At 34.0% G+C, this 17838-nt stretch overlaps 1 protein-coding gene across 18 annotated transcripts in view; it reads right to left on the bottom strand.

The window, feature by feature from the left end:
* Positions 1–17838, bottom strand: part of LOC6579046 (potassium channel subfamily T member 2) — a 158416-nt gene that overhangs the window by 28742 nt on the left and 111836 nt on the right. Inside the window, exons 1-2 of one of the 18 annotated variants that reach the window (XM_044010416.1) lie at positions 15530–15724; positions 3147–3341 (exon numbers count right to left, since the gene is read on the bottom strand). The exons of 16 other annotated variants lie outside the window; for them this stretch is intronic. In XM_044010416.1, coding sequence (XP_043866351.1) covers positions 3147–3238 — 92 coding nt within the window. In that variant the 5' untranslated portion in view covers positions 3239–3341; positions 15530–15724. Of the gene's footprint in view, positions 1–3146; positions 3342–15529; positions 15725–17838 lie in introns of those variants that run through there. One more of the 18 variants, XM_032729559.2, reaches the window with a different exon arrangement.

Genomic DNA, 17838 nt, shown 5'->3' with positions numbered 1-17838 from the left:
TCTCTATAATATTTATATTGCTATTTTAATTTTCCAAAGCCCATGAGGCTGACCTCAATTGTAGATTTGAGTGCACTTTCCATGCAGACGCCATTAAATAATTTCAGTGTTTGACTTTTATCTACGCTGCGGCTGTAATTATGTGCGCGGCGAGTCTTAACTGTCTTTGGTTTCTTGACTGTAAAAAGCTCTCAGCGTTTTAATGGGCCGCAATCAATGTGAATTGCTTTGGGCAATCAACGCGTCGCAGCACTTTACGCAAAAATACCAAAATACCGCTAGATGATTTTAAGGAGGATGCGCTCCTTTGTTTTATAACCTTCTCAGTTCGGTCGTGCGTCTGCTTAATGGGCCAGCAGCAGCAGCAGCAGCAACAACAACAACAACTGTAACAAGATGGACTGTACCTGATGGACCTGATCGTATGCCGACGCCCTGTCGTCATCAAGACCATCAAGCATGTTGTTGGCTGTTACTCAATTGGATTTCGAGCCATCGCAACGGTCGCCTTTGAGCACAACTCGTTTCGTGAGCTTGTTGTTTGACCATGTCGTGGATGTAAGGTCTTTGTGCTGTGCCTGCTTTTGTGCGGACAACAAAAGCCGCTTCATTGTATTGCCAGGTATTTCATACGGGGCCGCTTTGATTTCGAGACCCGCAACTCTGCACAACGAAAAATTTGCTTTAAGGAGAAAAAAAAAGTCGTTCGCTCGTTCAAAGTGAAATTTAATCAAGTTCTGTAATCAAATCTGGGCGCTGCTGCTAATAGAAATGTGAGCGCAGCAGAGAACGAATAACGAAAATCACATTTAAAAATCAATAAAAGGTAAAGACAATATATACATACGTATATATTTTTAAGGCCTATCTAGGTGCGGGCAAGGTGCCGTTAGTAGCGCCGCCGGCTCAGCTTTAAATTCAATATCAACATTCAATTTGACGCTCTAATCAAATGACGAAGCAACAAAAACACATTAACGCGCAATTTGTTGTGCCACAAGGCAAACATTATAATAAGTGCTACAGAAAGTGGCAAAATGCAAAAATAAAAGCACATCAGAAATAAGCGAAATCAAGTGAAAACGTTGCAGTTGGATTGAACCGACTGCAACATACTCAGTCATGGCTCAAAGGCTGCTAGGTAATACTACTGACTGAGATACCCAAATATGAAATCTTGTATGATATATATATATATAAATGCTCCAAATGCTAGCTTCTAGTCTCTTACTTTATATGAGCACACGGCATGGAAAACGGACTTTGCTCAAAAGCCAATATGCTCACTTCACTCTCGTGAATGTGTATAAAAGGTCCAGCGTAGTCCGCAAATTGATGCCAGACCTTTAATTCAACGCGCACTTGATGAGCGAAACAACTGCATGCAATCATTTTAAATGAGCTACGCACATTACGCATACGCACTGTCGTCCCTTAACAAGCATTAACACATATATAGAGCACATATAGTATATGTGTATATATTGAGCTGGGCAAATTGTTGTCACAAAAATTTTTTTGTGCCAACTTTAATTCTCTCTCAATTATTTGTCGTTGCTTTAGCAAATATTTGCATAACATTCAACCATACGCATGCATATTGATTCCATCATAAAAAACTTCATCTACTATGCACAAGCTGTTGCTGGCTGTTGTTATTCGCCTCTTTGTCCATGTCGATCGAAAAGTTTTTAGCATTGATTTTCCCAATGCGGCCACATATACATATTTAAAGCACTCTACTCACATATATGTGAATATATTTTATTTTAATACCCAAAATCCAATTATATTCGCAGCCATCTAAATAAATGAAATAAATTTCTTTTTTCACACACACACACACGCATACTGGAAATGCAAACCCAAAAGTTCGACAGTTTTTTCAACTTTATTCGTAGTCCCCTACGTCAAATTTAATTTAATCAAATTAAAGTGCTTTAAAAACAATAGTTGAAAAGTTTTTTTTTTCTTGGAGCTGCGCCACGCACAAGAATCAGCAGCAGAGCAACAGCTATTTTTTAATGGATTATATTTTTATATATAAGTAAAATATTTAGATATTTGTTTTTCTTGGTAATAGTGGAAAAAATTAGAAATATATTGAATGCAAAAAAAACTAAAAATAATTTACTAATATTTTAGTATGTAAAGAAATTTAAGGCAATATATTTTTGAAGTACTTGAAAGAATGCTTGTAATTTTATAAAATATTATATTTAATAAAAATAGATTTAAATTATTAACAATTATTTTAGTAATATTTTAAATATAAAAACTTTATCTGCAGCTTAAATTTTGATGAAAATTAAAATATATGTAAATATTTAAATAAAACAAAATTTAATGTGTACATATCAAAAGCTTTGAATTATATAATAAACAAATAAAAATAAAATAGCATTAAATATTATTTAAATATTTATGTTAAATATTTTTATATTATTATTGCTCTTTTTTAAATTAAAATTTTTTGGTAATAAATAAAATGTCTGAAACTTAATAAAATATTAATCTGAAGTCTATAAGGTAGATAGAAATTCATAAATGCATTTTCATTGCACTGCAATATTTATTAATATTTTTATAAGTAGCTGCTTAATTATTAAATTTAATATATAACTATAATATTAATAAATTGCTTAGTAATAAACTTTAAAACTACAATTCAAACAATTTAATTATTTACAAAAATATCATAGCATACTTTTCAGCTCAGTTAAACTTGAGCTGAGCTGCCAGCTACAAATGTAATTATAAAATGAACTAAAAATAACTTTTGTCAAAAACTAAAGCGCCTCGAGCACTTGGCACCCATACACACACTTCTGCACACACACACACACACTTAACACACTATTAGTGTCTCTTCTGATGTGAGTGTGTGCTTTTAGTTGAAATTTGATTAGATTTGATTGCTAATGGCAATCAATTTATTGTTGATTGCTACTTAAATGCTTTTCTATTTTCTATTACATTTTGGACGCGCAGCGTAACGCAATGCTTTAAAAATCAATATCTATATAGGAGAGGGAAGAAATATTGAATTAACGACAACGCTGCGTATACGTAATTTGATTTTGCAGCAGTCAACGCCAACGCCAACGCCAGCTGAGTGGTTTCAGTTCAGTTTTGCCAATACATACCTGGGTATACGATCATAGGAATCCCATGATGAGAGACAATTGTAGGACGAGTTGCGACTGTTGCCGGCCATATTGCATAATAGATGATCCATTGGCCAGTCGTTTTCAATTATATATCACACGCACATGCACGCCCACAAACAGACACACATACACCCAGTTGTATGTGTGAATTGAATATTTCAAAGTTTATAACTAAATTTATTTAGGGGAAAATGTAAGCGGTTTTACGGCTGTTAGTCACGATTTTGCAACGCTTTTAGCTCTAATTGAGATTCACTTTGATGCGCTAACAATTTTCAATTGATTTTTTTTTATTGATGATGATGATGATGATCTATTGCTCTTCTATTATGCATCACTATTGATTGCTTTGCAGTTGGCTTTAATAATTGATACAATTGGTTGGCGTCTCTTAACGGAATACATGATGTTGGCCAAATAGTCTTTAAGACAGTTGGCTGACAGTTCCGGACTCTTACTTTAATCAAAATTGATTGCCCTGCCTGTAATTAATTTGTTGTTTGAGCACGCAATACAGAACGCAGCGCCATGCCCACACACTCAGAGACACAAACACAAACACCCTATTCTGCTAACAGATTTCAATATGATTTTCTTTATGGGTGTCTGTGTGTGTGTGTGTGTGTGTGCGTGCGCGTTTATCGTCAATTGTTTGCACTTTGGACATTTAATAAATTTATTGGCGTTACAGCCTTGAAATGAAGGCGACAAATGGGCGCAGCGTAATTGTTAGTGCTGCAATGACACTAGCTGAAAGCTGTAGCTTTCAGCTCATGCTAGCTGGATGGTAATAAACTGCTTAAAGCCTTAAGTTCATTAAAGCCCTAACTGAATGCTGATTACGCAGCAAACGGGAATGTTTAAAGTGCACTTGGAGCAACTGGCTAGCAGTCGAAGCTTTAAGAGACTTTAGCTATTACTCAAATAGCGGCTTGACAAGTACTCTTATTTTATTAACTGAAATACTAAAAGCAAGACCCTCTTTAATCGTGCACTCTGGCCACTTCGTTTTCAATGTCCTCTCAGAGAAGTCTACCCACATTTAATTGTCAAATGCAGCCCATGTCATTGTCAGCTGAATTCACTGTATTTATATACAACGAAATTGATTTCGCTCTCGACATTTTAAAGCTTTTGTAATTTTTATATACATACATAAATGTTTTAATTACAATTCCATTAAAATTATCAATATTAACTCATATTTTTAATTAATGCTTTTAATCACTTTTTCTGGTCTTTTATTACTTTGTTTAAGCACGCCTGCCTATAAACAATTATAATGTAAAATTAATTTATAGCCACTTTAATTGGCAGTTAACTGCGTAAACTTTTCAATGTGCCCTTTTTTCAGTCATGCAAATATTTATGGAGACATATGCAAAGCTATTTGTGCCTATTTATTAGACGAAAGTGGACAGATGGAATACAAAAATTTATTAAAAGTCGTTGGGATGAGATAGGCGAAGAGAGGGAGAGAGAGTTGGCATGATTACTAAATATCTATAAAATATATCTATATCTTGCATGTATACGATATAAATTTTTTTACACACTGAACCCATTGAAAATGGGAAATCATTTTAATTTTGAAAATTTGTTGAATTTTTATATATTTTATTTAAATTTTTTTTAATAAAATATTTTCTATGAATTAAATATATTTTTATAAATTTTATATTTATTATATTTTAAAAAATACTTTAAATTTTATTAATTATTTTTTAATTTATATATTAATGCTATGTATATATATTTATGTATATTTTCAATATTATATTACTTGAAAAGATAATATTATATTACTTTAAGAATTACATTTATTAATTCTATTCTCAACCTTTAAGGACCTCTATGCCTGACCCTAATGAGTTTCTTACATTAAAATATAATAGCATTCTATACCAGCGGCCTTCAAGAGCTGTCATTTACTCCAGAGGAATGTGAAAAATGTGTGTCAAATATTTATAACGCTATAAATAAGATAAGCATCATAAATATTTAAGTTGCTGCAAACAATATTTTATATTTTTGCACAAAGTGGAAGGCATATATATATATATGTATATGGAAGATCGTCTGCAGCAACGTCTTTTGGTGCTAAACAGGGCACGTAATGCAGACAATTTGACGCCGGCCAAGATGACAATGCAAATTATTTGATTTGATTCTTGATTTTTGACACTCAGCGAATTTGCTGTGCGGCGCAAATGTCAAAGTCAAAGTCATCAGACGTGATCCCAAGGAGAACTTGGAAGCAAACGAGAGCAACTAAGTGACATATTGATAAATGACTAAAGTACTGGCAAACGGTCGAGCATCAAATCAAAACGCAAATGCCACCGACTGCGTACAATTTGTCCACTGTGAGACGCCAGGATGAAGATGAAGAGGAAGTGGTAGAGGAAGATGGAGACAGAGACAAAGACGGCGATGTAGTCAATAGCAGCTGTTTAAATGGCTAAGCAACATTTTGTGGTTTTGTCTTGAACCTAATGGCTTTTGGCTTACGGCTTGGATCCTGTTTAAGCTCTAGAGAGCCAACGGCCACAACTGGGCAAGGAGTAAGCGCTTTAACTTGTGCCTGCTGCCTGCTGCCTGCGGCCTGCTGGCTATTTTCTTTATATTCAATTTAAATTTGCTGTCTCAAGCAGCTGCAATTTATTGCCATTTAGTCAACCCTCGAGAGCAGCCTCCTGAGTCAGGAGACCTTTTCAATTAAAAACCAACAACAACAACCCGAAATGTATATACAATTTGTAATCGCCGGCTGACCCTGCCCCAACAAAGTCACGTATCGATTGGCAACTGCCCCATGCATATTTTTTTTAGCCAAATCTTTTTGAGCTTAACCAATTAAAAAGTCACAAACTTGAAAACGCCTCGACCCCAAGTTACTCGCATCACTAGCAATGGGAAAACTCAAGAGAAGGTCGTCTTTGAGTGGAAATAGAAATGCGTAGAACGTTTCATTTGGAAAGGATTTATGTATGTAGAGTAATTAACTAACTATTCCATTCCTTAGCAAATTCAATTTACATTTTTAATATTATTCTAATTATGTTTGCCACGCTTGTTGGTATGCCATATAATTAACGCTCAATGTTCTTATTGACTGCATAATTAGTCATGCCTATATTTATAGAAATTGCCTAATCATTAACTTCTAATCTAATTTAAGATATCTACAATATAAGCAGTTAAATAGCTGACTGATTGGATTGGATTTACTACCATATATAAACAAATACATTTTATATATTTGTATATGCGTTCTCTGTTAAAATGATATGATAATAAAAAAGGATAGAACCAAAATTATATGAAGCTAAAATTAAAATTCAACAATATTCTGAATTTAATATAAATAAATATTAAATATACCTCAAATTGTAGCAATTTTTCTTATCAAGTATATGTAAAATTTTTTTTTTTTTTATATATTTATTTTTTATTTGCAATCTGTCTTGTACAAAACAAAATATTAAATAATTTTCAATAAAGCTTATAGCGTTTTTTCATCATGTTCATTTTTTACACTTAAAATATTTTTAAAATGGCTATTCATTTTTTCATTTTTTGTTCACTTTTTTTAAATTATTATCAACAAGTTTATTAATATAAAAAAATTATTAAAGATAAATATAGTATATATAAAATATATTGAATATGGAATATATAAAAAATAAATATATACAAAATTTAAGTCGAAACCAATAAGTTATAAAAAGTATTTCAATATATAGAAAATGATATATAAATAAATATGGGAACAGCTTGAAAATGCATATATCATATCTTTAGTAAAACATATAAAAAAGAAAAAAGTTGAGCATCACAAAATGTATTCTATTATATACAAAAAAAGAAGAAGCTTGGACATACATTTTTTTGTATATATAATATACCAACTCATCCCACTTTGTGCAACGTTTACATATATTTTCCGCAATCAAAATGCCTACATTTTGCCGCTTCATCATTGCCATTTGATGTCAGCTCGCAACGCACACACAGGGTATTTGACCACAAAAGCTGAATGCAATTTGCATATTGTGTACAATATTTGCTTGAGTCATTGTCAAGTGTTGAATAATTGACGAATTTCCTGTGATTAATTGAAGTACTTTTTGGTTTTGATAACTCGAGCATGACATGAGTGACGCCCATCCTGTTCCCTTTTTTTTTTCTCTCTCTCTCTTTCTGTTTGTGAGCTGGCTTGGCGGCACTCAGTTCATCCAGTATAACACGCACATTAAGTATACGCAGCGTATTTATGCTTTATGTTGTTGCTGTGTATTTAATGGGTGTGTTAGAAATGTATCTGTGTGTGCATGTGTGTGTGTGTGCTTGTGAGTGTTGTCACTAAATGTTAGCATTTCATGGAAAATTGTGTTGTTATTTCCTTGCTCGTTGTTTTTTTTTTTTTTTACATGACTGTGCGTCAATTACATTAAGTACCTTTTACTTCTATGCTTTATATTACACCTTCAGCTAGGCATAACACAATAAAGTATGCGCCGCACAGTCCCCAAGTAGCTGACCTACATATCACACAGAAAATGTGTTTCATATAAAAACATAATGACGAATTCTTAACCAGTTGAAGGAGAGAAAACAAAGAGAGAGCCACAAAATATCTGCAACAGCTGCAATTTGTTAGGGTTTCACTGCACCGCTATCATATCAATCATAACGCGACTTGCACTCAGCCAAATTACACTTGCATTCGGAGCACATTCAAATAATGACGGGGCGAAGCTTGGTTTTACGTAAATTTTGTTTGCACACTGTGGCGTATGAGTTATTTCTGTGCAACTTGTTCATGGCAGTTAATTTTAGAATAAATGTTTGTCTCTGTGCCCGGTGCGCTCATGGCTCATTAAGTTTATCGATTGGGCAGCAGCGAGAGTAAGAGAGTGAGAGAGAGAGAGAGACAGAGGAAGGTAGGGAGCGAGACAGCCAGCCAGCTGCTGTCTGCCTCAACTTTACCTAAAAATGTATGCAAACATTTTAAATTTCCTAACAAGCATTTCTAAAACATTTTCCAGTGCATTCAACTGCAAGTCAAACAATTCCCTCGTCTATAACATGGTTGTAAACTAGCCAACAAATCAATTTGGCGCACATAAAATGTAAATAATTTCTCAACTGTCTCAATTTATTGTTGAGACGCAGGGCACGGGACTCGGGACCCGGGACTTGCGTCTCGGTACTTGGGCGCTGCTCTGAGCCTTTGTTTCGCCTGCCATTTGCATAGAGCGCTAGTCAGCTACAACGTGAAATTAATTCAGTGGCATTGTTAGCCCATGACCTTTGCCAGTTGCCACTCGGCAGCTGCCGGCTGGCAGCATTGACCGCCCGCCAACGAACCAAACGAACGAACTCTGAGTACTCGCGGAAGTCCACTTCACAAAGGACGTCACAGTTCGTGAACCCTCATTCGGTTTAACCATTCGAATCTGAAGAGCTTTTGCGGCTGCTTTAAGTAGACGGCATATGCAACTGATCTGTCTCTGAACGATTTTCTCATATATATTTATATGTATATTTATTCCGTTTGTTATTAAGTGGATACAATTGTATATATTAATTTTACTATGAAAAGCTTTTTTGTTTCTTTTTTTATGGAAAGAAATTTAAATATATATATTTTTTATTTTTGTAATTGAATCATATTTATTTGATGTATATCTATATAATATAATTAAACAAATAGGAATAAATATAAAATCATAAAATAATAATTATTTTTCAACTATTATAAATTTTTGAGTTGAACTTTAATCGGACAATAAATAAATATTTTTTTTTTTTAATATTTATCATTTGTACAAATCATATTTCAAAACTGGATTTTTTATATTTCTCTCAGGATTTAATAGGTAGTTATATAAAAGAATTATAAAATTTAATATATATATATATATATATAAATATAAAAAAGAATTGTAAAAGAATTAGTAAATCATATTAAAAATATTTATAAATATATTAAAATTTATTAAAATTGCTGATATTGTTGATTGTAAGATAGGAGTGAAAAATAATTTTTATTACCCAAGTAGATGTTCTTGCAAAATATTTTTTTTAGTAAGAATTCTTAAAAGTTTGAAGTTGCTTTCTGCAACTTTAATTTAAAAGTAGCTTATACTGTATATGAACTGTTTGTTCTATTATTATACATTTTTTAATAATACAAAATAATATTGGCACAAACAACCATACCAAGGCAACCGCATTTTAGATGGTATTTAATGGTATTTTTTGTAGATTAACTCTCATATTATTCAAGACACTCTTTTCGCCAGTCAAACCTTCCACTGAAGCGCATCTATAGGTCACTTTGGCTCACAGCGCTCATCTCTTTTTGATTGCAAATGCGCTACCAGCTTTTGTTTTATGATTTGTGCATATACTCGGCTTTATGGCATGATTTTGTTTTATGTGCAGCACATAAATCAGATAAGCTGTATAAGCACGGTATATACATCTATATCAAAGCATATATACTATATAAGTATAAACCAGTATGTATTCTGAAATGTGGCATTTTGATGGGTTTATCATTTCGGTAGCTTTGCTGCACATTTGCCGCTGCCAGCTCATTGAACTGAACTGAGCTGAAGCATGATGCAGTTCGCTGGGAATTTCAAAATGGTCAAATTAGCATTACGAATAGTTAGTAGGAAATAAACAGAACGTAATGCCACATTGGCATTTCCCACGCGAGCCAACAAAACGAGTGCAAAAGAACATCAACAAGAACTTTGCCAGAACTTGCGTGCCCCGTGTCAAACGCCTGGCAGGCAGCCAACTAAGGGCGGGCAGCCGCGGCTGGCGGAGAGCTGGGACAGTAGGAGTTGCTGGCAACAGGCGGCACGCCTTGCCCGACACACGCGCAACAGTTTAAAGCCGGCGTCAACCAAACTGGGCGCGACTCGTGCCACTCGTGCTGCCTCAGAAATTGCCACGGATAAAAAAAAAATATGAGCAAACATTTGGACATGGCTCACAGAAACCCCAATTCCACCCAACTGCCAACTGTTGCTGCTTCTTCCGTCTCTTCTCGCTTGTCTGCTGACTTAGCATATCAGGCTAGAGAGAGAGCTGCACTTAATCGTGCGGAAGCAATCGCCAGCTATTAAATGGGCAATTTACACAAATGACGTCATTACGCTGCCAGCGAGAATGCCCCAGGCGAATGCCCTCAAAAACGAAAAAAGACGAAAATGAGAAGAAGAAGAACAAGAAAACCCAACGAAAGAGCAACAGACGCTTGAGCTGTTCACATAAATCAATGGTCTAAACTTGGCCAAAACCGCACGCGACCTTTCTGCAGAAGAAAAGCAACAAGAAAATCAAGAAAAGAAAAAGATATATAACAAGCTTGATGGTTGATGAATGAGAGTATGCTGAGCTCAACGATGCCCTGTAGAGCAATGTGCATTGAGAGCGATAGCCTTGCAGAGCTGGCAGAATAAAGTGAAGACTTTGCTATGCACAAAAGTCTTTAATGTAATGGGAAGAAATCACTAAAAGGGTCAAGGATATATATAAGTATATATAAATAAATGGATCTTTAATATTTTAAATAAATTTTAAAATAAGTAGTACACTGAAAAATATTTATATTTAAAGTGGACTAAATAGATCTTTACGCACAGATGGAAAATATAGTTGAAGACTCCAACTAGATTCATTTAGCTGTTGCTGAAGTTAATGAATATATTTTTCATTGTATTAAAACTGAAAAATCTAAAAAAAAAAAATTTGTAAAAAAATAGTTTGAGTTAGAGATAAAGGTAGCAATTATCTATATCAAAAAACTAAAATTTTTATTAACTCTAAAGTCTAGTAAATTAATGGAATAAACATAGCCCATTTATACCACAATCGATACTATCGATCACTGATTGAAACAGCTCTAGTTTATATATCTTTAACAGATGCAAGTCTCTCTCACAGTCACAAAAGACATCATCATATCCACTCAACCACGATTCCCCACTGGGTATTCAGCCAGAGAAATGTGAAAATGTGTAAAGTGCGGACTAAACAACAGGCCGAAAACAGAAGCAGCGAAAACTCAAGCGAACCTCAAGTAGGCAGCGAATTTATCACTTGAGCAGCTTAATGGCACTTGGACAAACAACTCAAACAACGGAGCGAACACACACAAAAGCGCATTACAAAGCGTTTAGCAGGCATTGCTCCCACCACTGCTCCTGCTCCATCTCCTGCTGCTACTCCTTCTCCTTTGTCTTTGCCTTTTTCTTCGTCTTTCTATTGTTTCGCTTCGCCGCTTTATGGCGCCTGTGCGTGCATTTGAGCGTATGTAAAAACCGAAATGGCCAACACATGTGGCATAGGTGAAAGTCTGGCCACGACGACTTAAGTGATTGTTTATGACCGAAGCGCGTGTGTGCAGACGGGTTGTGTGGGCTCTAATCTAAATGAAGTCATAAGTAAGTGAGTGGAATGAAAAAACAGTTAGCTCATCCCTTTGTTTAGTTAATGGCTAAATTTAGAGAATGTCTAAGATGCGCATCAGACGATTAGCAGATGAAACAGAAAACGAATGAAGCCTTATACTTGATATCTTGATAGGTTATACATAGCCCTCATTAAAGTATTTACCAACTCATATAAAATATTCATTAGGCATTTTGAATTGCATCTGAAACTGGCTTGAACTGGAGTCACTCAATATCAAGCCAAGGCATTTAGAATTTAGAATTATGAGAGAGCAGCTCAAAGAGTGACACTGGGACTGGAAGTTAAGCCCATCTACATAATTAATATTGTAATTAAAAGCTCATTTCAAATGTTTAACAACCGTGTTTGTTAGCTGTTTATGATGGCCTGGCTGACAACGATTTTTAAAGCACTCAAACTTGGTCTACATTTCGACTTAGAAATCTGATAAATAACAGCTCAAGTTGCTATAAAGCTGGACTTGAGAAATTCTAATGGGAAAATCTTAAGCTAATTAATTTTTAATATATTATTATTTGATAAGCTTTAGCATTACCATTATAAAATAGAGAAAATGCTAAAAATAAATTGCAATTCAAATTGCTTGAGAGCTAGCTTTTTATAAATATTATATTCACTCATTTATTTATTAATATTAAACTTAAATATTTTTTGCATAATATTATTTTAATTTTAATTGAATATTTTATTTTAATAACAAATATTATTAATATTCAAAATTATTTTATTTTTGTATTGAATATTATTATTAGCTCGATAGGTATCATTGCTTTATTAAGCACAAACTTATTGCCATCGATGATAGCTCAAGGAAATAAAAAAAAAAAAAAAAAAAAAAAGGTTGCTTTACTAATGAGCATAAAGAATGGTTCTTAAGAGGAATACTTAGACAGACGGAAAGCTATTCAGCTATATATAGTCAACTAGATCTACTTCAGCTAGATATACCAACTTCTCTCTACTCAGTTAGCTCTTTTTAGCTTTAATAATGCTAGCCAGATTCCCATAGCGAAATCTACCTAGCTTTCAGCATGATTTATTCAACCTGCCTATACCCTTTTGAGTCACACTCAACGTGCATAAAACATAGCTCAAGTCCTGCTTTGACAACACTAACTTGAGCTCCTGAATGCCGGCTAAAGCACACAATCCGGCAGCCTTGACTTAGGCTGCAGCTTGAGCTGCATAAAACTTCAACATTTTTATTACGTTCCAAAAATTCTTGACAAAAAGCAGCTTCCAAGATTATGTACATTTTGGCCAACTTAATTGTTTGGCTTTATTTTTAGCTTTGCTGGCAGAAAGGAAAAACTTGAAGGAAAAATCCCTTTTTGCCACACGTTTACACTCTCTTGATTTTTATTTCACTTTGCAATGCTTTAATATTTCACATGCAATTTTTTTTTTTTTTTTTTTTTTTTTTTTTACTAATTTAAACATTTTTGCATTTTGCTGCTTTTATGCTTAAGATTTTGGCATTAAGAGTTGTTTGTTTATGCGAATAAATTTTATGCTAATTTAAATGCGCACACATTGGAAATTGCTGTGAGTGTTTTTTTTTTTTTTTTTGCTTGGTTGCCTTTAGGCCAAAAGGCAATTTGGCAATTTGCATGTGCAAAATTGGAAGTTGTTGCTGTTGTTGTTGCTTATCTGCTCATGAAATTGTTTGTCATTTATGAGTGTGCGTGTGTGTGTGTGCAAGGATTAGACTTGTATGCCAAATTAGCTTATTTGACATTTCAATGAGCAAATATTTGTACAAATGCGTAAAATATTTTAAATATATATATATGTGTGTGTGTGTGTTTCACGCTTGACTAGCTGTGCTGTGTATCTGTGCGGCAGCTTTAAGGTCGCATACATGCGTGTGTATGTGTATGTGTGTCCTTGAGTGGCCCAAATGGCAAGCTGTCAGCGCTCAAGTAAAGCCGTCTCGAAAGTGCCGAGCATTGGCTCTTTCAGTCTCAGTCCCTCACTCTCTCACTGTCCCACTCTCTCACTGTCTCTGGTATTTATTTATCTGCTCTTGTCAGTTAATTTCCGTTCAAGTAGCCATTAAAACAATCATTGCGGCGCTTAGGCGCCCACAGACACACAGACACATACACACACATACACTCACACACACGTATGCCGCCAGCATATTTATGTGACAAGCGTCATTCTTATGTGCCGCCATTAACAGCTACAGCTTGTTGTCACAGCAGCCATTTAATAATAATAAAGTGAGTGAATCCAAGTTAAATAACTCAATTAAGGGGCTACCAGACGTGGGTCTGGATCGCGGTCAGCAGCTGACCCACTCGCTCACCCACTCGCCCACTCGCCCACTCTTAGGGCCCAGCCACAGCTAATTTTAGCCATCAGCCGCATTCAATTTGTGCCTTTTTTCTGCTGCTTTCTATTTCCTTTCTAATTTCTTTTTCTGTTTGTTCTGTATTTAATCATTTCCAATTTGAGCTTGAAGCCAAAGCCCGGACGACATTGGGTAATATGTATAAAAGCCGTCATGTTTGGTTATACCATATTATATTTTGTGATTAGCTGAACTTGCAACATGTGGCACGTGTCAACTGTTAGCTTCACACAGTTGAGCTCCAGAAAGTTTTGTATAAGTTTTCAACTTTTAATGCCACGCAAAGTCAATTTATCTGTGCACTCGACACTTGACTTAACATGACAGCCTCTCCCTCTCAAGGAAGGGCTACAGCTCGACTCAGCTGTAGCTATAACTGTAACTGTGTAGCTATAACTGTAACTATAACTGGTGTCATTGTTGTAACAGCTGTAACTGAAACAACCATCGCAACTAACTCTTTAATCAGCTCACAAACACGCTGCTGTTAGTCAAAGGGTTCGCCTCAGGTACACAGCCTCGGCGTCTCTGCTTTCTGCACCCCTTCAGCTTGCGCTAGGGTTAATTAAACCAATTATTTTGGATTTTAATGGGTTTTCCTTTAATGAAAATGCTGTTTTCCTAAATGTACTTTAAGCGCCCATTGTGTAAACAGTTTTCTGTTCTTCTAATTTCGTGTTGTCTTTTACTTGTTGGAATTGCATTTTTTTTTAATCAAAGAAAAAAAAATTTATATATATATATTTTTTTTTTTTTTTTTAATTTTCTGTTTTGTTTTGTTTTTTTTTTTTTTTCAGTGTATTTCATAGTTTATTTTCGCTAATATTATTGTAAATTGAGTCGGAATTTATTAAATTTATTTAAATACTTTATATACAACATATTTTCTATATATATATATTTTTTTATGTTAATATTCAATAAATTTCGGCAATAAATATACTCATTTTGTTTATTTTGTTTGAATAAATCATTTCTATGAATATTTAATTTAATTTTAATAGAAATTGCACCTTTTTTTTATTTTATTGCACAATTTGATTTTAAAATAACTTTTTATATAAGAAAATTTTTGAAGCAAAAAGTTTAAATTATTTAATATATATTTTTAGATATTAGATTTAGATATGAATATAAATATTTAAAATATATTATGATGTTAATAAAATTTTGTTTATTGTTACTTTATTTTATATTTTCGCATTTAAAAATATTTATTGTGTAAATATTTATATTTATTTATTTATATAGATTTATTTTTATTTATTAATCTATATTAATTTTAAGTACAATATTAATTATTTATAATTATTATGTTTTATGTTTTTTTTTTTTTTAATTATTATATCAACATTCTATTAAACTAATTTATTTGTATTGCTTATAAATATTATATTGTTGCTTTAATATTTATTATTTCATTTCCATTTCCACATTTTATTTATTTTTGTTAAAAAAAAAAAATTATGAAAACAGTCCATTAACAATGGACACCTTTGACTACCTGTCACAACCGTAAAACACGCTTACACACTTTCACACACACGCACACCCGCACATACACACGCACTGAGACACACAAATACACAGCCAGAATACGGGCACGCCACGAGTCCGATCTAATTGTTCAAGATGCGCGCTGGTTGGCTCTTGGGTGCCTTAATGTACGAGGTTCAGGACTCGCAATTGCTTTCGTTCGCGTCGGCACAGGAATAACGACTGAGGCGCAACGAGCCTGGCCCACGGACTTGGCCACGATGAACCCAAAAACTCACCACAGGCAGGACGACGCGTGGTGGGCTTCAAAATAAGAAACAGCTGCTGTCGCCAATTGGCGCCAAAAGCCGGCAAGCCATTTGTTTATATTTCGCCTTAAGAGAGGCACACAAAGCGCGTGGGAGAGAGCGAGAGAGAACACGAAAAGAGCACACTGCTGCGTTAAAGCTCAACGACAAAGAGCGACTGTTAACAGCGTAAGAGCGCAGCGGCTGTTAGCTAAAAGCTTCGGCAATGGCTTTAATCACCGCGAGCAACAGAAATTCAAAATGCTTGTAGATGAAACAAAAAAAATACTAAATGTGTGATAAAATAAATCAGAAAAAAAAAAAAAAATTAAAAATATATATATACAAATAAATAAAGTAAATAAATAAAATGAATATTTATGTAACATATGAAATAAATAAAGTATACGCCAGGTAAGCTTCAGATACTTTTGAAATGTAGGAAATATAAATATAATATTAATATTTTGGGAAAAGCATAAAGATGAATCTTAAGTTTTTAATTAATTATTTTAAATTATTTGATGCTCAAAAATACTTTGTAGAAGACTTTAATTAAAAAAAAAAAAAAAAAAAAAAAAAATAATAATTGAAAAAAAATATTAATGAAAATTAAAAAGAAAATAATTTAAGAATAAAATAACAATAAAATATAAAATTGTAAATAAATAAAAATATATTCAAATAATAATAATAATAATACAAATTTATTGAAATAAAAATAAGCTTTATTTTAAATATACGACAAACTCAAATATAATGTAAATAAATAAAAAAAATATATATATATATAAATAAAATGTTCTTAAAAAAAAAATAAATGAAAACCAATAAATAATAAATATACGATAAACTTATAAATAATTCTCTTAGTCTCTCAAATCAAATAGTAGCTCAGAGTTCGAGTCTTGAATCGGTTTCTAATCAGTAAAAGATGCTGATGGAAAGAGAGACCCTTACTCATGCAACGATACTTATAGAAAGAGAGCGCCTTACTGCCCAACTGAAACATATAATTTAGTATATATAATATTTCACCCTTTGCTAGCTGGACAAATTGAGTGAATGCTAGGTCAGGACACAGATTATAAAAAGATGGCCCTAATCAATAAGGCTTCAATTTGTGGCCAACAGCACTCAGCAGGTCGTACCTGTTGTTGGCCCCATATAAATGTATGTATAAGCTAACACACATAGAAGCGTAGTATGCATGTATATAGGTATGTGTGTTAGTCAAACGTAGTTTGGGTAGCATGGCCACACAATTTAACCTTTGGCTCGGCTTGACAATGCCATCAATCATTTGGTCTGGCAGCTAACATTGCGTTTGGTAGGCAATCTCGCTGGCGCTTATCCTTTAACCTGAGCAAAGCGAGCATGAGCACGACTCACACTCATTCAATTACCAAACCAGTAGAGTTTTTTTTTTTTGGGCTCTCTGCGGTTGGGTTTTGGCCTTTGTTTGTATTCAGATAAAACCCCATCTAAGTTATGCCAAAACGCACTCGAGCAGCTCTCAAGGCGAAAATCATGAAATATTTATCAGATGTGTGTCTGTGCGTCTGTGTGTATGAGTGTGTAAGACCCCAAAAGCCGACTGATTAAAATGCGGATATGCTGACAGCTCGCCCATACATAACTAACTCATTTCGATACGGAAACGAGCCACGCCTCAATCATTTGTTAAACGCCCCATGGGCGGCATCATATCATTTACCACCGACCTGATAATCAATCATAATGAAAGGCACAAATACCAGCACACACACACACACGCACCCACATATGTGTGAGTTTTAACTATTTTACAATAATTTAACTCAAGTAAAGCAAACTTTTCATACTAATTAACAAACACTTGTGGCCCACGCCCGCACACCCGCACGCCCTTTACATAAGTATGCACAGGTTAATTGACTTGGCCATTAGGCCAAAAGGTAAACTTCAAGTTGAACATAAAATTCAAGCATTAATGAAAAGAAGCAGAAACACAAAAAGCAAGCAGTTAAAGCCGACTGCCCAAATGCCC

Source organism: Drosophila mojavensis, unplaced genomic scaffold (assembly GCF_018153725.1).
Source record: "Drosophila mojavensis isolate 15081-1352.22 unplaced genomic scaffold, ASM1815372v1 contig_80, whole genome shotgun sequence".
Classification (NCBI taxonomy): domain Eukaryota; kingdom Metazoa; phylum Arthropoda; class Insecta; order Diptera; family Drosophilidae; genus Drosophila; species Drosophila mojavensis.
Note: the sequence above shows the minus strand (reverse complement) of the source record. Positions and strands in the feature narration are given on the sequence as shown.